General features: G+C 45.8%; 1 protein-coding gene across 1 annotated transcript; it reads right to left on the bottom strand.

The window, feature by feature from the left end:
- Positions 1 to 1,115: 1,115 nt before the first annotated feature.
- SLC15A4 (solute carrier family 15 member 4) lies at positions 1,116 to 26,218 on the bottom strand. The gene is made up of 8 exons (XM_083373256.1): positions 24,791 to 26,218; positions 16,678 to 16,973; positions 15,313 to 15,487; positions 13,741 to 13,830; positions 10,546 to 10,714; positions 9,590 to 9,745; positions 4,814 to 4,972; positions 1,116 to 2,899 (listed from the first exon to the last, which is right to left on the bottom strand). Exons 1-8 carry the CDS (start codon positions 25,370 to 25,372, stop codon positions 2,763 to 2,765), a joined length of 1,764 nt encoding a protein of 587 aa, XP_083229382.1. The 5' UTR covers positions 25,373 to 26,218; the 3' UTR covers positions 1,116 to 2,762.
- Between the last annotated feature and the right edge of the window lie 1,011 nt (positions 26,219 to 27,229).

Here is a 27,229-nt window from a genome sequence, read left to right as displayed (position 1 = left end):
ACCTGTGGTACATTGGCACCTGGCAGGTGGTACGCGACCATCCTAGAAAAGTGGTAGTGGGGGAGGGGAACGAGCTGAACCGGTGGCAGCACCGCACAAGCCTGAGCGAGAGACGGCTGGAGCTGCAGGGCTGTCAGGGCTCAGCGGAAGCGCCAGGATCAGCACCAGGCTCCAGCTGGAGCTCGGCACTAATCCTGGCACTTCTGCTGAGCCCAGAATAAGCGCCGATCAGCTGGAATGTTGCAGCATCTCCAGGGTCTTGCGATTTACCTTCAGATGCTTGGCAACTGATTCATATTTATGATGGTCAGTGTCCCAGGGTCATGTGAAGTGACCAAAACCTGCTGCAACCACCCAGCAGAGTGGGGGAATAAAAACCAAACTCCCCCCACCCCATCCCCGCTGCCAATCCTCAACAGAAATCCTCACAACAATGAAAACCTCGTACAGGAGGAAGAGCGTCACTGGACATTGTTCTCACTGTCAGGAAATTTCTCCTTACTTCCAGGTTGCTTCTCTCCTTGACTAGTTTCCATCTGTTGTTTCTTGTCCTGCCTTCAGGTGCTTTGGAGAATAGCTTGACTCCCTCTTCTTTGGGGCAGCCCCTGAGATATTGGAACTCTGCTATCATGTCACCTCTAGTTCTTCCTTTTAATAAACTAGACATACCCAATTCCAGCAACTGTTCTCTAAATGTTTTAGCCTCCAGTCCCCTAATCATCTTTGTTGCTCTTCTCTGCTCTCTTTTTAGAGTCAACATTTTTTTTACATCGTGGCAACCAAAACTGGATGCTGTATTCCAAGTGTGGCCTTACCTAGGCGTTATACCGATCCAGAGACCATGTTCTAGACAAATATAAGTAAACCAACAAAGATAAAAATCGTACAAGCTTCTTAGTATACAGGAATGATCGTGTCTGTCAGTAACGATTATAGATGGAAAACCTATCTGAAGAAGCTATGGTGTTCGCTGAAGTTTCCAGTCCTTATGAACTGTGAAAATAGCTTCCAATAGTGTTGCAGCACCAACATCTGTTTTTTTTTAAGTACCGACTTTCTTCTCAGACCTTTTCACCTTGCGAATAAAATAACTGAATTTGGAGAGAAACTATGGAGATGAACCATTTTTAAAAATTTATTTACACAGGGTCACATCACAAGGGTTGTGTAAACAAGTTTAAAGGAAGATACTTGATATTTTTAAAAAGAGAAGATTTGCCTTCCCTCCCTTGTTAAGAATTAAGCAGCAATTCTCAGGTTGTTTTTCTTCCCTCCAGTGACTCTAAAATTCAGTGCAAAGAGTTGGTTTAAAGGGTTGATGAGTCAAGGCTGGGGCTCAGACAACTTGAAAAACACAAGCGGATGAAGAATTGAGAACTTTGTTTGCATGTTCATCTCTGATTTAAACCCAATGTCATAAAAAAAAAAACTGGGAAGGAAGGAGGGAGGGAGGGAGGGAGGGAGGGAAGGAAAGAAGAAAGGAAGGAGAGAGGGAGGGAGGGAGGGAGGGAGGAAGGAAGAAGAAGGAAGTAAGTGAAGGAGGGGCAATGAGAAGAAGGAAGGAAAAGAAGGAGGAAGGGAAGGAAGGAAGGAAGCGAAAGAGGGAGGGAGGGCAATGAGAAGGAAAGAAGGAGGGAAGAGGGGGAAGGAAGAAGGAGAAAGGGAGGGAAGAAGAGGGAGGGAGAAAGGAAGGGAGAAAGAGGGAGGGGGAGGAAGAAGAGGGAGGGAGGGAGGGAAAAGATGCAGGAAAGAAGGGGAAGGAAAGAAGGAAGGAGGAAGGAAGAGGGAGGAAGGAGGAAGAGGGAGGGAGGGAGGAGGGAAGGAGAAAGGGAGGGAGGGAAAAGATGGCGGGAAGGAGAAGGAAGGAAGGAAGGAAGGAAGGAAGGAAGGAAGGACGGGAGGGAGGGAGGGAGGAAGAGGGAGGGGGAGGAAGAAAACGGAGGAAGGAAGGAAGGAAGGGAAAAAAGAAGGGAAGGAAGTGTCAGGAAACAGGCAAGAGTATGCCAAACCAGTTTCGCACTCCCAAATAATTGCTAACATAAAACCAAACCAAACATCCCCACCCCCCACCCCAAAACCTACACTAGCTTAAAAAATATCTTTTATTTCAGCGTTGTCTAACTAGCTCTCTCCATACCCTGGACTAAATAGACCTATGATCCCCAGCTGTAGCGCCAGAGCCGCCGGTTGAGCTTCGGAGCGCCACCCGTCAGCAGTACTGGGATGCTTTTGTGTAAGAGAGAACCGCGGATGCCAGCAACGACCAAAACCTAGGCTGACCTCGCACCGTGGCCTTCGAACCTCAAAAGGCGTCCAGGGGCAGGAATGCATTATTTTTTCAAGCCAGCCTGGGACGTCGTCACGCAAAGGCACGCCCGCACATCCGATGCGCATTTCTGTCCGTCCGTCCGTCACCCCGGAAGGGAAGTCGAAACGCTTCTGGGTTGGTGATGTCAGGTTTGAAAGGGGAAAAAAGCATCAGAGAAAACCTGGACGCCTTAGATCAGGTCTGGTCTACATCACAGGATGCAGCCCGTAACATTAGTTTGCTAGCGTAAGGCACTCTCTGCTTTAGCCTGTGTGTGTGTGTGTGTGTGTGTGTGTGTGTGTGTGTGTGTGTAAGAGCAGGGAGGGGTCCAAACTAGAAGTCAAAAATCATGCAAGTCAAAAGTAAGACGCCCCCTCTGAAACGGCGGTTTCTTGCTGGGTCAGCAACAGCTCCTGATGCTCCACTGACTTCCATGCCTTCTGTTACGCTCACGTCAAGTCCGTCCGGCATTAGCCCTCCACTTCTGACGGTCGTATTTGACAGACACGATGAGGAAAAGCAGCAGGGTGATGCCCTGGATCACCGCCAGGAGGAAAAAGTAGTAGTTTAAATGGCAACCGTTGATGTTACCTGCGAGGGAGACAAGAGACGGAGTAAGATGCTGACCGGGAAGCAGAAAGCAAGGAGATGGGTTTTGTTGTCTAGGGATGGAGCCTGGGAAGTTAGAACATGTCCCAGAAGGAAAACGTTTAATTTAAGGCAAAGGTTGGGACTCACCTAAGGTGGACAGATATGAAAAAAAGAAGAGAAAAGAAAAAGAGGAGAGGAAGAGGAGAGGAAGAGGAGAGGAAGAGGAGAGAAGAGAAGAGAAGAGAAGAGAAGAGAAGAGAAGAGAAGAGAAGAGAAGAGAAGAGAAGAGAAGAGAAGAGAAGAGAATGGAAAGGAGAGGAAGGAAGGAAGGAAGGAAGGAAGGAAGGAAGGAAGGAAGGAAGGAAGGAAGGAAGGATGGAAGGAAGGAAAGAAAGAGAAAAGAGAGGAAGGAAGGATTTCCTGACATTTAGAGCCAAATCAGACCCTTTCAGCACAATCAAAACATATTAAGTATTTCCTCTGCTTAAGAAACTACCTGAATTTTGTCAGTTCGCCGGTCACACCCTTGTCAAGGTGAAGCCTCTTTTCTTTGCAAGCATTAATTCAATTAAACCCAATTTAAATCAGAGGCGAGAACCACACCGAAGCTCTTCCAGCTGACACTTAAAAACAGGATATATATTTCCCCTGAAAAGCACAAGGGCTTAAAAAACTGCCTCTCTTCCCCCCCCCCCCCCACACACACACTTTTACAGATCAGACTGTGCAGGCCATAAAAATCTTTTTCTTGCACGCACAAGGCAGAAGTAATTTTAACTGTTTTTTAGAGGAATGCTGGCTGGCAATTTCGGGGTCTTGCAGATGGGTGAAGGAGAGGATTTGAGCCTGATCGATGGATTGGGAAAATAATTGCCCATCCGAGCATCTGTATGGCTCTTCTAGCTGAATCAGTTTCTTGCCTGATTTGAGAAGGTCCTGAGAACTTTTATGCACCCCCCTCCCCCCGCAAAAAAACCACCCTTCCCCATTAGCTCATTTAGTGAGGTGGAGCGTTTCCATGCTATGTACTAAGTTGGGTCTTGCTCAACTGATTCCCTGACATTTCAGAGGAGAATCTGTTTTATGTCAGGGTTCCTTTAACTTACAATCCCCATTGGGACCTGAATTTGCTAAAAATCAGAATCAGAATAGAAAGGGACCTGGGAGGTCTTCTAGTCCAGCCCCCTACTCAAGCAGGAGAACCTATACCGTCTCAGACAGGTGAATGTCTAGTCTCTTCTTTAAAATCTCCAGTGATGGAGCACCCACAACTTCTGGAGGCAGGTTGTTCCACTAGTTGATTGTCCTCACTGTCAGGAAGTTTCTCCTCAATTCCAGGTTGCTTCTCTCCTTGATTAGTTTCCATCCGTTGCTTCTTGTCTTGCCTTCTTTGGTGCTTTGGAAAACAAGTTGACCCCTCTCTTCTTTGTGGCAGCCCCTCAAATACTGGAAGCCTGCTATCATGTCCCCCTTAGTCCTTCTTTTCTCCAGACTGGCCATTCCCAAATCCTACTTCCAGAATGCTCCAGCCCTGGAAGTTTTTAAGAAGAGAATGGACAGCCATTTGTCTGAAATAGTACAGGGTTTCCTGCCTGAGCAGGGGGCTGGACTAGATGACCCCCAAGGACCCTTCCAACTTTATTATTATTTTCCAAAGTGCCTGAGGTTAGAACAAGAAATAACAGATGGAAGACTATCAAAGAGAGATCCAACGTACAGTTAAGGAGGAATTTCCTGAGAGTGGAGAACAATTAATCAGTGGAGGGGGTTGGGCTAGATGATCTCCAAGTTCCCTTCCAATTTTTTATTATTGTTATTGTTGTTTTGTTGTTGCTGCTGCTGTTGTTATTCATATAAAAGGTAAACTTGAATATGGTTTTCTGCCTGCATAAGAGGCAATAAGAGATAACTGACCCAAATCCGCGTGATTACTCATCCAACCGATTGATTTGAGGGACACCAACTCCAAAAGTCCGGAGCCCACGAAAGAGCCAATTCCAGAAAAAAAGAAGAAGAGACCCATAATTGCACTTTGCATGGATTTGGGAGCAGCGGAATAGGCGAATTCCAAACCTGGAACAAAAAAAAAGAGAAGACAGACAGACGGAAAACGGTTAGTTCGCAAGCTAACTTCAACAGAAAGATTCTCTGCCTCTTTATTCTTGGGACGACGATGAAGCAATGGATTTTCTAGACATTTAAAATGTATTTGCCTCTTAATTCGTTTGCGTCACAGGTTTTATCCTGTGCTTGGTGGGTGTTCTCACCACTCGACAAGGGCGGTTTTGGCTTCTGTGCTTGGAAATTCGAAACGCCAGGCACATAAATGTTTTTTTTTAATTGAAAAGTTTTACAGTACATTTTTGAATACAAAACCCCTCCCCTCCCCCTCCCCTCTCCCCAAACCTCCCCAACTCTCCCCTCCCCTCCCCAACTTCCCAGAGCTAAATACAGGGTATAAAAATACAAACAAACATAATCTAAAATATGCAAACAACAATAAAATATTAAATTCTATCGCACTTTAACTCTTAATAAAATAACTTACAAGCTAGTTATACATCATATAAATCCACTACTTATTCAAATGCTAAGTGAAACTTTTTAGTCCCATATTTATTCTGGATATAATCAATCCATCTTCTCCACTCCACAGTATATCTCTGTTGCAATTGGTCTTTCAAATACGCTGAGATCTTTGCCATTTCCGCCAAATTGGAAACTTTTAAAGTCCATTCTTCTATAGTCGGCAGTTCTTCCTTCTTCCAATATTGCGCTACTAAAAGTCTCGCTGCCGTAATTAAATTCAACATCAACTTAGTGTCCACAACGGTAGTATCTGTGATAATACCCAATAAAAACAGTTGCGGACAAAACTTTATCCTTTTCTTGAATATTTTTTGCATATTCCACCAAATTTTAATCCAAAAAGCTTTAACCCTTTTACAAGTCCACCATATATGAAAATACGTTGTGTAAGTTGTGCCTCTCAGCATCCTAAACCTCTGGAAATTCTGCCCTCTCGTGGTCAACACGCAGCTACAACTCACAAAGTAGGCTTGTAGCCGTCGACCCATTGATTGCCTCCAAAAAAACGAGGTCTCATTTTTTTTTCCAGATGAAGTCTCTTCAGAATTCAGAAAGAAGCAGAAGTCCTGAACTTTCTAAATCTGAATCGCCCTGGAGAAGAGAGGACAACACATGGCTTGCTCCATGCTGCAAGGAACGAAAGAATAAGGAACAGGAGAGTCCTATTCTCAACCCAGAATTCAAAATCTAAAAAACCAAAACAAACTCAATTCCTATCTGCACTCCCACCAAGCCTTAAAGGTTGCCTCTGGAGGCTTTCTCAAGCAAATTGCCATTTCAAATGTGTCCAGAGGGGAAAAAAGAAATAATTCAACGTTACGAGTGGAAAATAACGCCAGCTGCTGTATTGAATTTTAATCAAGCCTGAAGACCAGCAATGCGATCGTTCTTGTGTACCGCTCACATTTTAGAACGAGCGACACAGAGGGAGACCCACACGACACTCCAGTGTGCACGTTCCTCGTCTAGGGAGATGGTCTTTTTGCAGATCACATGTTTATTTTTCTGCACCCTGCTCTTACTGATTTTTACAAGGAACTCAAGCTGGTGAACACCTCCAATGCGCCGTCTTCCTCCTAGTTTACTCACAGCCAACAAACCTGAGTGGTGAGTTGGGCTGAGAGAGAAGGGCTGGCCCAAGATCACCCACCTGGATTTTATGCCTAAGGTGGAACTAGAATTCCCAGTCTCCTGGTGATGGGCCAAAATCACCCAGCCAACTTTCAGGCCTAAGGCAGAACTAGAACTCCTAGTCTAGTTCTAGGGGGGGCCTTTGCCCAGGTTCGCCTGGTGCGCCAGTTGTGGCCCTATCTGGACCGGGATGCCTTGCGTACAGTCACTCATGCGCTCGTGACCTCTCGTTTGGACTATTGTAATGCTCTTTACATGGGGCTGCCCTTGAAGACCACTCGGAGGCTTCAACTGGTGCAGAATGCAGCCGCGCGAGTTGTGTTGGGGGTCTCCCGATACTCCCATGTTACACCTCTGCTCCGCGAGCTTCATTGGCTGCCGGTTGCCCTCCGGGTGAGATTCAAGGTGCTGGTAATGACCTACAAAGCCCTACATGGCATGGGTCCGAATTACCTACGGCACCTGCGGCCGGCATCAACCTCCCTCCATCCAGTGCGCTCCCACAGAGAGGGCCTCCTCAGGGTGCCTCCGATCAGAGAATGTCGACTGGCAGCCCCCAGGAGGAGGGCGTTCTCTGTGGACGCGCCAGACCTGTGGAACCGCTTGCCGGTTGAGCTCCGGATGGCCCCCGACCTTTGCTCCTTCCGGCGGGATCTAAAAACCTATTTATTTGAGCAAGCCGGCCTGGTCTGATGGGTTTGGGGGTTGGGTTTTAAATATGGTTTTAACTATTGTATATATTGGGCATAATTATTTAATTGCTTTTTAACTTTTGTACTTTGTATTTTAATATTTATTGCCCTGTTCACCGCCCTGAGTCCTTCGGGAGAAGGGCGGTATAAAAATCTAATAAATATAAATATAAATATAGTCCTCCTGGTGATTGGGCCAAAGTCATCCAACTGGCTTTCACGCCCAAGATGGGACTAGAACTCCCAGTTTCATGCCTAAAGTGGGACTAGAACTCACAGACACCCACTTTCTAGCCTGGAGCCTTAACCATGAGACCAAACTGGGTCTCTGAATGTGGATCTAGTCTTCACCAGGGTTCGATCCAGCATCTTTGTCCCAGGTGCTGCTCTGCAATATTTGGTTTCTAGACTCAAAAACGCCCAACTCCTGCCTGTAAAACTGAAGGCGAGTTTGTCCTTGCTAGCAAAAGCCCACGAAAGGACCCCGGAGAAACCAAGTTGATCGGAATTGATTGAGTCCCACGGTGAGAACACGGCTATGATTTAATTAGAAGACAAGGCAATATGAGTGCTATGCGAAAGAGTGAGAGGCTGGCGGCTTTTTTTTCCCTCCTAATGAACCTAAAATGTGTGTGAAACAGTCCAGAAAATGAGATTTTATGGCCACGCACACACCTCCCGTTTGCAGGTTGCACCAAAAGTCGGAGGGGAGGAGAGGAACACACAGGGAGAAGAAGAAAAGAGAAAAATCAATCGCGGGTGATGAGCCTGGATATTGACGCACCAGCAAAGAAGCCACCACACCTTTGTTTATTCAAGCCACGATATTTTTTTTTTAAAAAAAAATCTACCAAGAACACCCTAGAGGCCGTCCAACAATCTGGCTGCTTCCCTGGAGTTAAATCCTGGTTTGGGCCAATATTAGTTTGTAAGTAATGTGTTTGCACCTCAAACCTGGGCTTTTTATGGGCTCCAGACCACATCCAGCCCTTTGGCTGCCCCTGTCAGGCCCACGTGAGATCAGTCGGGAATCAGAAATCAAATGTAAATAAGCGTTTGAGGGCTCCTCGGTGCTCTCTGAGCTTGGTGGTTTTCTCACAGACATTTCATGACCCAACTAAGGGAACATCATCAGTACTAGAAGAGAGTGAGGTTGGCGGAGGAGGAGGAGGAGGAGGAGGAGAAGAGGAGGAGGAGGAGGAGGAGGAGGACGACGACGACGACTCTGGGGTCCTCGGTCCTCTCTGAGTTTGGTTGTTTTCCTGCAGACGTTTCATGACCCAACTAGGTTACATCATCAGTACTAGAAGGGAGTGAGGTTTGAGGAGGAGGAGGAGGAGGAGGAGAGGAGGAGGAGGAGAACTGGGGTCCTTGGTGCTCTCTGAGCTTGGTGGTTTTCTCGCAGACATTTCATGACCCAACTAAGGGAACATCATCAGTACTAGAAGAGAGTGAGGTTGGCGGAGGAGGAGGAGGAAGAGGAGGAGGAGGAGGACGAGGACGACGACGACGACTCTGGGGTCCTCGGTCCTCTCTGAGTTTGGTTGTTTTCCTGCAGACGTTTCATGACCCAACTAGGGTACATCATCAGTACTAGAAGGGAGTGAGGTTTGAGGAGGAGGAGGAGGAGGAGGAAGAGGAGGAGGAGAGGAGGAGGAGGAGAACTGGGGTCCTTGGTGCTCTCTGAGCTTGGTGGTTTTTTGCAAGCATTTCATGGCCAACAAGGGAACATCATCAGTACTAGAAGGGAGTGAGGTTGGCGGAGGAGGAGGAGGAAGAGGAGGAGGAGGAAGAGGAGGAAGAGGAGGAGGAGGAGGAGGAAGAGGAGGAGGAGGAGGACGACAACAACAACTCTGGGGTCCTCGGTCCTCTCCGAGTTTGGTTGTTTTCCTGCAGACGTTTCATGACCCAAATTCAATAACATCCTCATAACTAACTCTATGCCATGCACGTAATTGAGCAGAATTACGTTCAGCCTATTAGTTTGGCCCTCCGCAGCAGTCCCGCTTTCTCATGTAGCCCCTTAGGAGAATTAATTGCCCACTTCTGCCTCAGAGAAATGTACTGAGGAAGCCAATTGGGTTACTCAATGAAAACTGCCTAAACTAACCGTGGTTCAGGACCAAGGCAGTTGGCCCTAGATTACCTGCTCAGATTCTCCAAAGATTGCCAAGAGATTTGCAAATCTCTGGTCTTTTCGGCTAGGGAATTATAGACTGAATGACGAGGCTTAAGGGGTGCCTGTATTCCTCTTACACACGCAACATTTTAAACCAACCTGCAATGCTGGCTAAGATTTCGCTGATTCCGATCAGAATATACTGAGGGACCTGCCACCAGACGGACATGTCGGCTGCGTGATAGATTGTCATCCCAATCTTCTGATCAATTATTTTGGTCTTGACTCTTCTTAGCCGGTCGCTTTCCAATATTCCTGGAAGGAAAAACATGCAAGAAATGACTCGCAATCTGTGACATCTTTCTCTGAGGTTCCACGTTGTCCCTGACCTCACACTTGTGTACAAAGCATTGCGGTTTTGATTGCACAGTGCTCGCCCTGTTTAGGATCGACCATGCAGTAATCCAAATCATCAGGAAGAGAATAAGATGGGTTTAGCCCCCTCTGACGCCCACAGATGTTAAACCATTGGTGAAGATTTCAAGATGATTGGAAATTTTGGTTGGTCAAAAAAACCTTCTCCCATTACTGGTGGTTCCCAGTTAGTGACTGCCTCATTTTGCAACCGTATGAAGTTAAAAAAAATAACTTTATAATGAAAGCTTACATGGATGACCTTCGCAGGTCTATAAAGCAAAGGAAAGCTGTAAGTGCAGTCTCGGTTTCACTTAGTGACCACTTTGGTTAATGCCCAAGTTGCCAGTCGTTAAATCTAACAGTGAAAGTTGTTAATTAGAGCAACCTTAGAAATGTAGCTGCTAAAAGTCTTGTTTCTAAGCAGAGATCTAGATCAGGATGCCATGTCCCAAAGATGATTTTTCACAAGGCAACTGGACTTCCATTCCCCACCATCCAGGTAGAACTGATGAAGCTTCAGGGATGAGTAGCGAAACGTCTTCAAAGGAAAAAAACAAGGAAGTCCAGTTGCCTTTGCGAAAAAGCATCTTTGGGACAATCTTGACCTGGACAACTGAGAATCTCCATAGACATCGTGACACCATATCGACTGCCTGGTCCAGGGGTGGCACTCCATAGTCCAAAATCCTGTGCCTTACCTGCAGCAAACGCAGAGCACATGACAAAGAACATCCCCAACGCGATTCTCTTCAGCGAGGAAGGAAGGAGCCCTTTCTTCTTCAAGATGGGGTCCACCACTTTGTCTTTGAGGGGGATGAGGATGAGGATCAGCACAGCATCAAACATGGTTAGCCAAGCAGCGGGGAACTGGGGTGGAGAGACAGAGATTTATTTTTATTGTTTATTTTAATTCCATTTATATCCCGCCCTTCTCCGAAGACTCAGGGCGGCTTACAAGCTTAGCAGTAGCCTTCATTCTATGTATATGCCTGCTTATTAGGGCTTTCACACACACCCCAAGCGGCATTATTACAAAGTCAGCTTAATTGCCCCCAACAATCTGGGTCCTCATTTTACCTACCTCGGAAGGATGGAAGGCTGAGTCAACCTTGAGCCTGGTGGGATGCGAACCTGCACTAATTGCAGGCAGCTGGTGTTACTTAAGGAGGCATTAGCCCACTGCTACAGCAAGGCTCTATAAAGGCAACAACCCAAACTCAGCCATCTAGTCCTCAACGCGGGACCCCTGATCTGTGCAGATGGACCCCATGTTGCTTGTTGAGGAACATCAACCCAACGTCAGCAAGGATTAATGTGTGTGAGACAGCAGAACTTACTATTTACAGAATAAGAGAAGAGCAAACGTGGAAGGGACCTTGGAGGTCATCTAGTCCAGCCCCTACTCAGGCAGGAAACCCTATACCACTTCAGACAAAGGGCTGTCCAATCTCTTCTTAAAAGCCTCCAGTGATGAAGCACTCACAACTTCTGGAGGCAAACCATTCCATTTTTATCCCTATGGCCTCCTGGCTTTGGAGAACATCTGCTAAGTCCTTGGCTCTGCCAGCCAACTTCCCAGGAACTAAAAACAAAATCCTGCCAGCAGAGAAATTAAAATTCTCTGAGACGCAGAAACTGCAAACTCATTAAGTATCTGTCTTCATCAACCCACAAGCGGAGAAGAACGACAGTTTCACGAGGGATCATAGGTTAAACCATGAGCACACATGGTCTGCATAGAAAAATCGTTCCTAAAAGAGTTATTTACACAAAAACCGTGCTGAGATCTGCTCTCATCCTCTCTCTGTTGTTGCAGACCTTCTGCAGATGCCTTGCTCTTCATTAAAATTCCACCTTGCGAGGTTTTGACCCAGGTCAAGCCGACATACCCTTAGCCGCTAGCAAAAAGATACTTGCTCCTCTGTAATCACCAGAATAGTTCAAGAGGGGAAGGGTGGAAAAAGTCCCAATTAAACAGGAAAGCCTCACCAGGATCTCCAATGTTGGTTTTGTTTTTTTTGTTTTTTGGAAAACTGTGATTACTCTAATGATGAAATATTCATGCCAGACAAAGTGCACCAGGAATGCTGAAATGGGCAAAACAGGAGTATGTGATCGGTCGACTGATGGAACAGGCATTCCAATGGATTTGGGGGGAGAGGGTCCTTCTCCAATTGGAGATGTTTTGACCTTCGCTTTTGAGGATTGATCTCTGGGATTTCACGGACACGACGGCCCTGGGACCACTCGGGAGACCCGAAGGGACACATGGAAAGGCATTTGGGGAGCTCCAGATGGCTCCCGACCTTCGCTCCTTCCGACGCGACCTAAAAACATATCTGTTTGAGCAATCCGGTCTGGTCTGACGGGTTCTGTTGTAATTATTGTTTTAAGGTAACTTATCTTCTGCATTTGGGCAAAATTAGGGTTTAATTTGTTTTCAATATCTGTATTTGTGCATTCTGATATTTATGTCACTGTTCAGCGCCCTGAGTCCTTAGGGAGAAGGGCGGTATACAAATCAAATCAAATCAAATCAAATCAAATCAAATCAAATCAAATCAAATCAAATAAATAAATAAATAAATAAATAAATAAATAAATAAATAAATAAATCCTCCTATTTTTAGCACTGCACCAAAAGTCCAATTGCTTAAGCTAGTTAGAAAACATAGAACTTAGAATAAAAGGGTTGGAAGGACCTTGGAAGTCCTCTAGTCCAACCCCCTGTTCAAGCAGGAGATCCCATACCAAATGGCTGTCCAATCTCTTCTTCAAAACCTCCAGAGTTGGAGCACCCACAACCTCTGGAGGCAAGTCGTTCCTCTGATTAATTGTTCTCACCGTCAGGAAGTTTCTCCTTAGTTCCAGGTTGCTTCTCTCCTTGATGAGTTTCCATCCGTTGCTTCTTGTCCTGCCTTCAGGCGCTTTGGAGAATAGCATGACTCCCTCTTCTCTGTGACAGTCCTTCAAATAATGGAAGACTGTGTGTGTATAGATATAGTTTGTTTATAGCTTTGGTTTACAAAGGAAAACTATGCAAACCAAGGCCACACTTGGAATAGTGCATCCAGTTTTGGTTGCCACAATGTAAAAAAGATGTTGAGACTCTGGAAAGAGTGCAGAGAAGAGCAACAAAGATAATCAGGGGATTGGAGGTTAAAATGTATAAGGAAAGGTTGCTGGAATTGGGTGTGTCTAGTTTAATGAAGAGAAGGACCAGGGCTGAAATGATAGCAGTCTTCCAATATCTCAGGGGCTGCCCCAAAGAAGAGGGAGTCAATCTATTCTCCAAAGCACCTGAGGGCAGGACAAGAAGCAACGGATGGAAACTAGTCAAGGAGAGAAGCAACCTAGAACTAAGGAGGAATTTCCTGACAGTTGGAACAATTAACCAGTGGAACAACTCCAAGGTCCCTTCCAACTCTACTCTGCTTCTACTCTACTCTACTCTACTCTACTCTTACTCTATTCCATTCCCTATTCTATTCTATCCTATCCTATCCTATCCTATCCTATTTCTATTCTATTCTATTCTAAATATTCTATAATATTCCATTCTATTCCATTCCATTCCACATTCTATTATGTTCTGTTCCGTTCCATTCTATTGTAGTTTAGTCTAGTCTGGTCTGTCTTGTCTAGTCTAGTCTAGTCCATAAGGTAAGGCTGGCCAGATGCTCCATCCGTGGAGGTTTTCAAGAAGAGACTGGACAGCCATTTGTCCTGAATGGTAGAGTGTCTCCTGCTTGAGTAGGGGCTGGACTAGAAGATCTCCAAGGTCCCTTCCAACTGTCCCAAAGGTGCTCTTTCAAGAGGCAACCTGGATGACTGAGAATCTGCATAGATGTCCCTTCCAACTCTTGTTGCCCTGTTTTCACTTCGTGGCTCACCGTGTGGGCGCTTGTGGTGCTGTTGAACGTGCTGTTGGAAAACTGTGGGATTTTCAAATGGAGACTCTGGAGGACGTAGGTGGTCTGCATCTGTGAAGTCAAAAGGATTTATGGCTCAGCAGCCTTCTTTACAAAGCCCAGCAGGATCAAACCCTCTTTGTCAATGGCTTGGAAAACAGCCGATCAACTTTAGCCTGACCAACCAACTCATACCCCAAAATTAAATGTATTTCTCCCATCGTTCAGATGATCTGTTGCCTTCTTTAAAAAGCCACAGTTGAGCTCCCCAATTGTTAAATTTATCTAGCTGCCTGTCTTAGCCTGCTATTTTAACTCAATTTAGAGCCCCCACACAAGCACACACACACACACACACAGGTGACTCTGGGCCACTAAGAAGGAACAAAAACAAATAAATGATAAAAGCATGTGAGCCAAAGAATAAATCACAAATACAGCCACTGCTGTTAGTCCCCATCTCTTCAACCTAGTAGTTTATATATTTTTATTTATTAAGCAAATTTATCTGGCTGCTCAACTTACTCACAGTTGTCTCTGGGCCGCTGATAGAAATGAAATCCCAAATATTGAACCCAACCAACTCGGGACCAGGTCCAGCCTCCGATCCTGTAGCCGTGTAGTCCCAAGCGAAAAAGCACAGAACAAGATCAAGCCCCTAGTCCTCATGCACAGAAAGAACACCTCAGAGTCCGCCTGAGCAAAGCCAGAGTCGTTAAAGACAATTTTTTTCCCCACCATAGGGATCGATTCCAGGGCTCTAACTTTAACCAGGATTCCCTAGCACTGACCTAGCATGGATCGTGGTCGATTAGAATCAGTCAGCAAGTTAACTCAGCTTTTTGCAAAATAAATAAATAAGGGGTTATGCCCAGAAAGGCAGATTCTGAAGTTTTCTTTCTGTGCACGAGGACGAGGAACTGGAAATTTGTTTTGAAAGCGAAGGAATTCGGATCAGGCTAATGTCTAATTTGCTGCACCCACCTACCGGTTTGCATATAAGTGTTCTGTACCAGCCTGCTACCGGCCCTGCAGAAAAGGCAGGGACAACCCCTTTTACAAGAAGGCAAGAGGCTGGAATTACGCCTGCCAAATTTATTGCTACAAAAACAAATAGAACAAGACACAAACCAAGAAAAAGGAGCTATTCAAATGGTTGCCTTCAGCAAACCAGCCCTCCCACACATTCCCCTTAAATACAGTTCAGGGCGTGACTTCTCTCTGCCTCCTTCCGAGGAACCCCATTGCCTTCCTCTGTTTACTCCTGATTGACTGCCTCCTGCTTCGGGCGTCCTTGAACAGGGCCAGCTGTGGGTCATCTTCATCCACGCTGTCAGGCTCACACAGCTGGGTCTCCATGGTGACCAAGTGGGAGGGGCCTGGCTGAGGGCTCTCATCAAGCTGTCCAATCCCCTCAGCAAGCTCTTCAACACCCCCCTCCTCCTCTGAGTCGTCCGACCCAACTGCCGAACCCACAGGCTGACCCTGAATCACAACAATAAGGTTGTGCCACCTTGAAAATAATCCAAAAGAAACCACGGTTTATCCGCCCACCTGAAAGTAGACGGTCCAGTACGGGATGAGAGCCAAAAAGACGGGGATGATTTTGACCAAGGCTTTGACGTCTTCCACTTTGTCTTCTCGGAAAGGACCCCCGTGGGAAGTCTTGGCTGCTTCAAAAAGGCTGTCCCTTGAAGGCTGAGGCTGGTGAAAGATCCCCTGGGTGCCCCTTCAGAAAGAAAAGGAAGGATTATTCCGTGGTTCCTTCCCGGCAGCATCACCCAAAGACTTTGGAGCCGGCTGTTTTTTAAGGCTGTTGGGGCCAAATCTTCGGGGCTCCCAAAGGGGAAGAATCGGCCGACTCAAAGAAGGGCGGGAAGGCACATACTAACTAGTTTTAATATCCTGCTTTTTGGTTAGGGTGCAAATCAAAAATGGAAATTCTTTCAGAATGAAGACAGGTTTCCCCCCCCCCCCACCGGAAAATGTCAAAGGTTTGCACGAAGTTTGTGAAATGCTCTGCATAAAATGGAGTGGGATGGGGAGAAAGGTGAGAAGGAAGGAAGGAAGGAAGGAAGGAAGGAAGGAAGGAAGGAAGGAAGGAAGGAAGGAAGGAAGGAAGGAAGGGGAGGAAGGAAGGAAGGAAGGAAGGAAGGAAGGAAGGGAGGGAGGGAGGGAGGGAGGGAGGGAGGGATTGGGAATGGATGGATGCAGGGAAGGGAGGAAGGAAGGGAAATGAGAATGAAAGAAGGAAGGAAGGAAGGAAGGAAGGAAGAAAGGGGGAAGGAAGGAAGGAAGGAAGGAAGGAAGGAAGGAAGGAAAGGGAGGGAGGAAGGAAGGAAGGAAGGAAGGAAGGAAGGAAGGAAGGAAGGAAGGAAAGGTGGGAAGGAAGGAAGGAAAGGTGGGAAGGAAAGGAAAGGAAAGGAAAGGAAAGGAAAGGAAAGGAAAGGAAAGGAAAGGGGGGAAGGAAGGAAGGAAGGAAGGAAGGGGAGGGGAGGGAGGGAATGAGAGAGGGAAGGGAAGGAAGGAAAGTTGGGAGAGGTAACGAGAATGGAAGGGAAGCAAGAGAGAAAGTGGGAAGAAAGGAAGGGAGGGAGGGAGGGGAGAGAAAGGGGGAAAAAAGGAAGGGAAGAGAAAGAAAGGGCGCTGCTATTGTATAGTATTTGCCCATCAAAATTTCAAAATTTGTTTTCCGATGCCTTCAAGAACCACCAACACACACAAAGGCAAGGAAGGCGCTGCTGAAGGCAAAAATGCTTAGCAGAGACTATTTGCTTTCAAGACCCCCCCAGAAAGCTGGTTTAACAGAGTCTTCCCCTAGATAAAAAGCAACCCAAACTTAATGTATCCAGACTCCGGTTTTACACCAACTGTCCAGGGGGGAAAAAACCCACCCGCCCACCCCTCACTTTTACCTACCTGGGGCTGGAAAAGCGCTCTGGCTGTTTTCGGTTACAGCAAGAATAAGCCAGGATTCCGAACATGTCGGTGAAAGCGCTGCCATCTGGGGGCTTGGTGATGAAGACGCTCTGGCCACACAGGAGGACCACGAAGGAGACCCCAATGCAAACCGTGGGGATGATGTAGCCGATGGCGAAACTGACATTCTGCTGGATGTACGCGATGCCCCCCAGGGACAAGATGGCTCCCAAATTGATGCTCCAGTAAAACCAGTTAAAGAAACGCCGGGTGGCCTCCGGACCTCGATCCTTCACCTAGAGGAGATTTTTTTTCCCCCCAGGGAGAAGAAAACTCTATGAGAAAATTATATATATATAACGTGCAAGCAGCCCAGGTTCGAATCTCAGAAGGGTATGACTGACTGATGAGGACTAAAGAGTCAGAAATGCATCTTAGTCTCCCTAAATTCTTTGTTAGTAATTTACACAAATATATGAACTGTCCGGTGTGACTACAGCCTGTTCGATGGCCTTTGAGATAAGGCTGAAAACAGGAAATAAAGATTTGCCCCATGTTTGGGGCCTAGCAAGGTAATCTAAGAGTTAACATATGACACACACACACATACACATACACATACACACACACACACACACACACACACACACATATATATATATATATATATATATATATATATATATATATATATATATATATATATATATATATATATATATATATATATATATAATATATATAATATATATAATATATATAATATATATAATATATAATAGCTTTCTTGAAGGACCTGCAGCAGGAACATTTTTACAGGGATAATTTTCATAATGCCACAGAAGAGACCGGAGATATTTCAGGAAGCAAACTTTGAAAGAGCAGGTGCAAATCTCTGCCTCTATAAAAAGCAAATGAGAAATGCAAAATAGAATTCCATTTTTAGTCCATAGAGAGCAGAGTTTCCCAACCTTGGACCCTGGCTTTCAATGCCCAGAATTCCCCAGTCAGCCATGGAAAGAGTGAGGAAGAAACTCAAGAAAACCTCGCCTTGATTCTATTTGGTATAAGAGGAAGGGGAAGAAAGTTTTGGCAGATTTTCGAGATTTTGTTGTTATATCCTATAATAACTAAGTAGCGTTCTTGTAATCCAGTGTTTTTCCACCCTGGTGGCTTAACGACATGTGGACTTCCACTACCAGAATTCCCCAGGTAGCGAAGGGAGAAGAAATTGTGATTTACAAGGGTGCTGAGCCCAACATTTCTGTTGCTACATAAGACATTTGTGTTTTTTTTTTATTGAAAAGTTTTAACATACAATTTTTCTTTAAGAATCCCCCCTCCCTCCTCCCTCCCTCTCCCCCTACCCCCCCCCCCCCACTTCCCAGAGCTAAATACAAGGTATATATAAAAAAAACAATCATAAACAACCATATACTAACAACCATAAACTCTAAAATCCATCACTCTCTAGCTTATATAAGATAAGACAAACCTTAGTAATATTAAATATATATAGAAAAACAAAAATAGAAAAAGAAGAAAAGAAAGAAGACTTATTCAAATGCTACATGAAACTTCTTAACCCTATACTTGTTCTGGATAAACTCAATCCATTTTCTCCATTCCATAATATAGCGTTCTTGCGAGTGATCTTTCAAATAGGCCGAAATCTTCGCCATCTCTGCCAGGTCGGAGACCTTTAAAGTCCACTCTTCTATGGTCGGCAGTTCCTCTTTCTTCCAATACTGACCTATCAAACGTCTTGCTGCCGTAATTAAATTTAACATCAACTTAGTGTCCAGAACCGTAGCATCCGTAATTATTCCCAACAAAAAGAGTTGCGGACAAAACTTTATCCTTTGCTTAAAAATCTTCTGCATATTCCACCAAATTTTTATCCAAAAAACCTTGATCTTTTTACAAGTCCACCATACATGAAAATATGTTGCATCTTCATCTCCACATCTCCAGCATTTTGGCTGATAATTCGGATACATACTTGCAAGCTTTTTAGGATCTAAATGCCATCTATAAAACATTTTATAAAAGTTCTCTCTTAAGTTTTGGCTTCCCCATTGTCTTTACCTGTCAGAAGGTCCCAAAAGTTGATCGCATGACCCCAGGACACGGCAACCATCATACATAAACACAAGCCAGTTGCCAAGCTTCTGAATTTTGATCATGTGACCACGGGGATGCTGCAACGGTCGTAAATGTGACAAACGGTCATCAAGGCCCTTTTTTCAGGGCTTCTGTAACTTTGAACGGTCACTAAACCAACTGTTGTAAGTCGAGGACTGCCTGTATAGCTTTGCTAACACATTGGGCAATTAAACAGTGGAACAGCTTTGCCTCCAGAAATTGTGGGCGCTCCATCATTGGAGGTTTTTAAGAAGAGACTGGACAGCCACTTGTCTGAAATGCTATAGGGCAGGGGTGTCAAACTCAGTTTCATTGAGGGCCGCATCAGCATTGCGGTTGCCCTCAGGGGGCCGGGTGGGTATGGCCAGGGTGGGCGTGGCCTACTGGGTGGGCGTGGCTAGAGTGCGTATGGCCTACTGGGTGGGTGTGACCAGCTCTACATCATTTGCATCAAGGGTGCCTATGGGGGTCTGGGCAGGAGTGGGACAGATCTGAGGGTCTCTGGCAGGAGGAGGGTCTCTGGGCCAGGGCCAAGGCAGTGGGGGCTGTTCCCTCACTGTTTCCAGGGTGGCTTCGCGGGCCGCATGAAACCACTTCGCGGGCCGGATCTGGCTCCCGGGCCTTGTGTTTGACATGTCTGGTATAGGTTCTCCTGCTTGAGCAGGGGGCTGGACTAGAAGACCTCCAAGGTCCCTTCCTATCCTATCCTATCCTATTCCATTCCATATTTTCTATTCTATTCTATTCTATTCTATTCTATTCTATTCCATTCCATATTTTCTATTCTATTCTATTCCATTCCATTCCATTCTATTCTATCCTATCCTATCCTATCCTATCGTATTTTTATTCTATCCTATCCTACTTCATTCCATTCCATATTTTTTGTTCTTCTCTTCTATTCCATTCCATGTTTTCTATTCTATTCCATTCCATTCCATTCCATTCCATATTTTCTATTCTATTCTGTTCTATTCTATTTTCTATTCTCTCCAGCAGCTCACAACTAGATAAGCAGGGATTCACACCAGACAAACAATCAAGCAGTAACCTCTACCCTCATCAAAGGACCACCAAGGAGAAAAACCACACCCCGATTGGTGGCTCTGGCTGAGGAATTCTGAGAGTTGAAGTCCACGTATCTTAAAGCAGCCGAAAAGATTGAGAATAGAGAATAAGTCACAGTTTCTTGGGGACTGAGAGCCCAACAGCTGTTACAGGGATATATATCTATCCCCACAGACACACCCTTGGCCCCAAAGCCCCATTTTTCATGACTCATTGGGGCTGCTGTTCTATGACACAGCTGCGAATGAAAAGCCACTACTGTATCTCCCCTCCACACAAAAAAAAAGGAAGAACATAAAAAATTCAGAACGTTCCTCCAGCGCCAGCTGAATCATCCAGAGACTTGTTTTGCTGTGTTTTGGTTCAATTATGCCATCCCGGCTTGCACAAAAGCCAACGTCCTTAACTGGCAGGACTTGTTCGTGGCCTCATTAAAAGGTCCACTTTCTGTCTTGGATGCTGTGCCAACACAGCTGGATGAAGACCAAGAATGGCACCACTGCCATCATCCCTCGCCCTCATTCTTCTGGTTTGCTTAAAACTCTTCGAAGAAAGAAAGACCCATGCAATTCGAGATGTGTAGCCATCTTTCCTTTTCGTAGTGCTCCAGGTTTTAAAAATCTGATAAATGAGATTAGGGGTGTGCGATTTGGGGGGATGGGGAGAGGTGGCTCTGAGTTTTTGCCTGGCATATTAAACATCTGGACTTCTGCGTATCAATCCGTCCTTGACAATCTGGCCCTAGTTAGGATGAAATGACTTAGATGAGGGAATAGAAGGGGAACTCATCAAATTCATCATAAGCAGGCATATACATAGAATGAAGGCTACTGCTAAGCTTGTAAGCCGCCCTGAGTCTTCGGAGAAGGGCGGGATATAAATGGAATTAATTTTTTTTTTTGCAAATGACACTAAACTGGCAGGAATAGCCAAACACCCCAGAAGACAAGCTCAGGATCCAAAATGATCTTGACCAACTTGAACAAGGGGCCCTATCCAACAAAATGAGTTTCAATGTGGAGAAAAGCAAACTTTTACATTTAGGCAGGAAAAATCAAAGGTACAAGTACAGATTGGGCGGGACCTAGCTCAAAAACAGCGACTGCGAGAGGGACCTTGGAGTCCTAGTGGATGATCACTTAACCATGAGCCAGCAGTGTGCAGCAGCAGCCAAAAAAGCTAATACAATCCTGGGTTGCATTAACAGAGGCATAGAATCAAGATCATAGAATTAGTTGTTGTTGTTGTTAGCTGCGAAGTCATGTCCGACCCATCGCGACCCTATGGACAACGTTCCTCCAGGCCTTCCTGTCCTCTACCAACTTCTGGAGTCCATTTAAGCTCACGCCTACTGCTTCAGTGACTCCATCCAGCCACCTCATTCTCTGTCATCCCCTTCTTCTCTTGCCCTCCATCTTTCCCAGCATGAGGCTCTTCTCCAGTGAGTCCTTCCTTCTCATTAGGTGGCCAAAGTATTTGAGTTTCAACTTCAGGATCTGGCCCTCTAAAGAGCAGTCAGGGTTGATCTCCTCATAGAATTAGTACCGCTTTATAAAACCCTAGTCAGACCACACCTGGAATACCGCAGCCAATTTTGGTCACCATATCACAAAAAAGATGTTGAGACCTTGGGAAAAATCCAGAGAAGAGCAACTAAGATGATCCAAGGCGTGGAGACTAAAGCATACGAAGAACGGCTGCAGGACTTGGGTTTGGCTAGTCCAGGGGTAGGCAACCTCGGCTCTTTTATGACTCATGGACTTCAATTCCCAGAATTCCTGAGTCAGCTGAGCTAGTCCCTGGGCTAGTCTAAAGAAAAGAAGAAACAGAGTACAGAGTCTCTGCTTTGCATTCTTGGAGAAAAATGCAGTAAGCAAATAAATATACAGGGGATTCTCTTGACCATAATGAATTAAGAAGCGCTCACGCCCCCAGTGTGATGTAGAAGGATTTTGGGCTACTCATCCTTTGCCATTTTTATGTTTCAAGTCAGTTTCATTTCCTTGCAGTGATGGCAGAACTATGAGAAGTCATGGAAGTTTTTTTTTTTAAAAAAAATCACCATGTGTCAAAGAGAGGAACAGGAAACAAACCATTTTAAAAGAGGAACTTGAAAACAGCTGGAAGAGTGATGAAAAAAATCCTCTTTTTCAGTACATTGGGATGAAACCACTGCATTGCTTAAGTCCACCTATTTGGAACAGGGTGTAAGCGTGTTTCGCTGGTATAATGAAAACAACACCAGGAAAATGAAAAGAGAAATATGTTCATTTTGGAGAGAGGAAAAACAATGAAGGTGTGTCTTGACAAACTTTGGTTGATGGCAGGAGTGTCCAATCTTGGTAACCTTAAGCCTTGTGGATTTCAACTCCCAGAATTCTCCAGCCAACATCCTTCAAGACAGGTGGACTTCAACTCCCACAATTTTAGGAGTTTAAGTCCATGGGTCTTAAAGTTTCCAAGGTTGGACATCCCTGGTTTAGATCTCAGGTCAACAGAGGAAGTTGACTGATGGGAAACAGAAATTTGATTTCATATGCCATTGACTCAGTGCCATGAAGCTGGTGTTGCCCACATACGTCAATTTTCTCCAGAAGGATGTCTCCAAGGATATTTTCCAATGGTGGCCCTATCTAACTAGAGTCCATCCACCTCATCCTCTCCTTCCCTTCCCTTCCATCTTTTCTAGCATCTGAACCTTCTCCAGAGAACTGGGTCTTCACATAATATAGGACAATTTGAGCCTGATCGTTCATGCCTTGAGTGAGAACTGTGGATTTATCTGTTTGATGATCCATTGCTTGTCTTGCTTTGTACCTGGTCTTAGAAATCTTCTCCAACTCCGAAGTTCAAATGTGTCAATCCTCTTTCAATCCTGTTTCCTCAAAGTCCCAAGTTTCATTTGCATAGAGATGGATCTTCCAGATGTTGCTGAATTACGAATCCCGGAATTCCTCATTATCAGCCAGCTGACCAGGAAGGCCATATCAACAACATCTGGAGGACCAAACTCACAATAATAGGCAACTTTTGTGCCTTTCCTGGAACAAACCTTCCCTATTGGTGTCACATGTCTGATTGGTCACAAGGCCACAATTGTGTGCATATCAGGTCAGGGAGATTAGCACAGAGGAAGAATTATATAGAAATTTAGCAGACACAGCATAGTAAGCAAGAGAGAAGAAATTTGCGCACTAGGAAATTTAAGAGGCCAATTTCTTTATCTTAATATAACACAATGGTTTTTTTACACTCAATCAGCTGCCTCCGGAGAACACTTTGATACACATTTTTCAGGTTTCAAATTTTCTCAATCTGGTGCAGGCCAAATGACTTTGACTATAACTCCCATTATCCAAAACCACACCTATTTTAGCCACCCAGAAAGGTATTGCCGCTTAAACAAACCAAACGTAATTTATGTAAATGTATTTCAAAGACATCAGAACTGGGGAAGGATGAGATTGCAAGAAACAGAAGCTAATATATCCCAAAATAGCACAACAAGCACATTCAGGACATATGAATATCTACTATTAACGGGGATAGTTTGGTCTAAAGAGCAGCTGAAAAATCTAATTTTAAATCTGGCCTACTCAGAAATATTTCTTAACCCTCCATTGTCCAAATTCAAAGGCAAGAGAACGGAAGAATCAGGATCTGTTAAAGGAGACCCCCCTCATAGACACAGTTCGCCACAGCACCAGAGGGAAGGGTGAGAAACAATGGTTGGAAACCGATCAAGGAGAGAACCAACCTGGATTTAAGGAAACTTCCTGACACTGAGGACAATCAACCAGTGGAACAGCTTGCCACCAGAAATCGTGGGCGCTCCATCACTGGAGATCTTTAAGAAAAGACTAGACAATCACCTGTCTGAGATGGCGTAGGTTCTCCTGCTTAAGCGGGGGGGGGGGGAGAGAAGGGGCTGGACTAGAAGACCTCCAAGGTCCCTTCCAGCAATATTTCATATATACAAATACAAGTTAAGCACGCCATCCCAGCGTTCTTGAGAGAGATATCAATCCACACCACAATTCAAAGGTGATACTTAGCTCATTCATGGCCCCTAATTCTTGAATTTTCCTTTCTTATCTCCCAATGTGAAGAGCTTTTCAAGCCAATTCCACGAATCTTCCACCACACACCCAAATTTGGTGGTGGAGAGGCAAAGAGGAGGGGACAATTGATGGAAAAAGCCATCATGAAGGTTAGATGTGGGGAAGCTAATCTCAAAAATCCACAAAGCCACAGATTACGGGAGGAGAACCAAGAAAATCCTTTGAGCATCACATGCAACACACCCACAAAACCAGAATGTTTCAAGAATGAGTTGAGGAGGTGGGTATCAACATTAAAAATCAATCACTGCTCATCATTTGAAAGCTAAAAAGCTGCTATCCTTTTAGGCCATTGTTGCATTTAACTTAGCATTGTCCACCCCAACCTTGTTTGAACTGACTATTGTGGCCAAACCTATGAGTTGATGGGTCCCACCAGGTTGGAGAAGACTGATCTTTGCTATAAGCTACCATTTTCCAGATGCTTCTGCAGGCTTGCCAGAAAATGGGGAAGATGATCATAGATATGTAGAGTAGGAAGATTCTATTGATTTATCTTCCCCTCCCCAATTAGTGCAGAAATTCCTATAAGAGCACCCAAGCCTAGGATGGCCCAAACTCTAATGGAACCCATCTTCTTAAGAAACCACTTGGTTTCCTACTTAACTATGGTGTTTCGGCAGGGACCACATCTCCAAGAAGATCTACACCACCAACTAAGACAGTTACAGACAGCAGCAAGGACATACATGAAGCTGTCCAACCGGTCTGCTTGGCCACCCATTTGACAACCCAACCCAAGATTTCATTAGGGAGGAAGACAATGAAGGCTACTCCACCTGATCGGCTCCGAAGGGGGTGATATTGGCCTTGACGGAGCCCACGCTCAGCCCAACAAGCACCAAGCCGACATAGGAGGCGATGTAACAGTAGGGCGTGGTTCCTTGTGACGGGCACGGGGCAGACGTAACATTACTCTCCACAGGCGTTGAGCAGTTGTCAATGGGTGATAGGCGAAGCTCCCCGCAGAGCCATTGACGGCTTGGAGTGATGGCCATGGCAGGGAAAGCCAGCATGCCCAAGAGATAGACCGCCATACTGACCAAGATGGTGGGGAACTTGCCCAATAGAGCATCAGCCAGCCAGCCCCCAAAAGGGGAGACCAGGTAGGTGATTCCCATGAAGAGGAGGAGGGCCTGGCTGGCCTGGGTCCCCTCCCAGTTGTAAGGAGTTCCATTGAGGAAAAGCACCAGGTTCGAGGTGATGCCATAGAAGGCCACCCTTTCCAGCAGTTCAGCCAGCAGCACTGCAGCGCAGGCCAAGCGCCGTCCATGGAAGATATTGGCTGCGGGGAAGGAGCCGGGTGACCGAACATTGGGGTCTAAGAGCGGGCTTCTCTCATTGGACTCAGCCTCTTGCATTGCTGGTTGGCCAACTCCTCACTCAACTTCTCCTGTTGGGTGACCCAACTGAAAAAACTCCCCTCCCCCTAGCTCAGAATGAGGGTGTTGCCCCCTACTCAACTCCCCCTCCAACGTCCTCTCTCTTAAGGACCCAGGAACCTCTGGGGTTCCCCCCTCCCGACCCTCACCCAGTTTTGGCACTCTCCAACCCTTCCACCCCCCCTCTCTAGGCAACTTTTAAGCTCCTCGGCTGCTCAGATCCCTTCTTAGGAGCTAAAGAACGAAGGGGGGGCTGACTTCCAAGAGCCAACTCACCCCCGTACCCCGAAACTTTTCAATTAAACCCCGCTTCCAAACCCAACTCTTCCCCAAGTGGGATTCGAACCCGTAACCTCACGCTTTCGGGGGCTCTTCCGAGGCGCGCCAGATTCTCTCTCTCTCTCTCTCCGCCCCCCCTACTAACTACCTCACTAGAAAAGCCCGGCGCTGGCCGCCGTTCTCACAGCCTTCTCCCCCTCCCGCCGCCGTTTCTGCCGGCCGCCACTTCGCCTCCTCGCTTGGGAATGCCCAGGTTCTTCTTAAAGCCCGCCTCTTTCGGCCCGGGCCGCGCTCGCTGATTGGCCACGGCGCGCCGTCGCTCACAGCTCCCCCCCCTGATTTGCTGGTGGAAGACACTTCCTGGTTCTTGCTTTCGCTGCAAAAGAATAAACTCAAAAATTGCAAGCGCGCCTTTCGGGTGGAATTCGGAGTCGGTCCGGATCAGAGGCGGCTTTGTTCCAAACTCCAGTGCCTTCCCCTCTGGTTCTTTATTATTATTATTATTATTTTGGATTTCTTTCCACCCCACCCCCAAGAGGACCATCCGAGAGACTGAGCAACAGAGCACGCCCGAAGCGAGTCACGGGTTTTTTGTCACGTGCAAACATGTTGCAATGCTTAAGCATGCTTTGGAAAGCCGGGGGGGGGAGGGGGGGCGGGAGGCGTGCGGATGTTTGGAACCTTTATTGTCAAAGTACACCATGTGTACATTGAGATTATTTATTTTATTTTTATTTATTTATTTTAATCCCATTTATATCCCGCCCTTCTCCGAAGACTCAGGGCGGCTTACAAGCTTCGCAGTAGCCTTCATTCTATGTATATGCCTGCTTATTAGGGCTTTCACACACACCCCAAGCGGCATTATTACAAAGTCAGCTTAATTGCCCCCAACAGCACACAGTGACAACAAACCCTCCATCCCGCCACACTATGGTTAAAGGTTTATTATTATTTCTGCCCGGAGTGACCGGCTCTGGGTGCAGATGGCCGGAATGGGGCGGCTAGGCTTCCACCCAGCTGTTGGATAGTCCCCCAAATCCGCAAAGAAGCGAAACTCTCAGTGAGTCGCTTTCGTTTCTTGCTGTCGGCGCAGTTTTGTTTCCTTGCTGTTTTGGGATGGGGGGGAAAGGCGGTTGCCGTTTCGGGGTTTTGTAAGGCTACAGATTCCAGAAGTGTTCTAAGCATTTAGGAGCAATGAAATAATGCAAGTCAAATGGCCCAACGACAGCCAGAATGCGATGATCTCAAACCTAAAAAAAAGAAGTGAACGTTAACTCGTACACGCATGGCTATTAATTGACAAGTTTGTGTACGCACATAACGAGAAGAAAAGAATAAAATACGGAATGTCGAAATAACAGGAAGAAAAGTACAACAGTAGTGGAATAAAACGACATAAAATGCCAGTCAGGTCATAACCTCAAGCAGAACATTGCACAATTCAGAGTCCAATAACAAATTTTTTTTTTCCTGGAATCTGAATCATTGTTATTGTTAGCATTCCAAGATTAATGGCAAGATTTATGATTTTCTCTGCAATCAATCCAGCTTTCT

Source organism: Vipera ursinii, assembly GCF_947247035.1.
Source record: "Vipera ursinii genome assembly, chromosome: 14".
In the NCBI taxonomy this organism is placed as follows: Eukaryota; Metazoa; Chordata; class Lepidosauria; order Squamata; family Viperidae; genus Vipera; species Vipera ursinii.
Note: the sequence above shows the minus strand (reverse complement) of the source record. Positions and strands in the feature narration are given on the sequence as shown.

Bases quoted from the DNA above. Each gene is read 5' to 3' on its own strand.
- SLC15A4 (XM_083373256.1), bottom strand. From the start codon at position 25,372: ATGCAAGAGGCTGAGTCCAATGAGAGAAGCCCGCTCTTAGACCCCAAT. The intron at 16,974-24,790 runs GTGGAGTAGCCT...AATCTCCTCTAG, and splicing joins CCCCCTTCGGAGCCGATCAG to GTGAAGGATCGAGGTCCGGA. The intron at 13,831-15,312 runs GTGGGCGGATAA...TTGACTTCACAG, and splicing joins ACTGGACCGTCTACTTTCAG to ATGCAGACCACCTACGTCCT.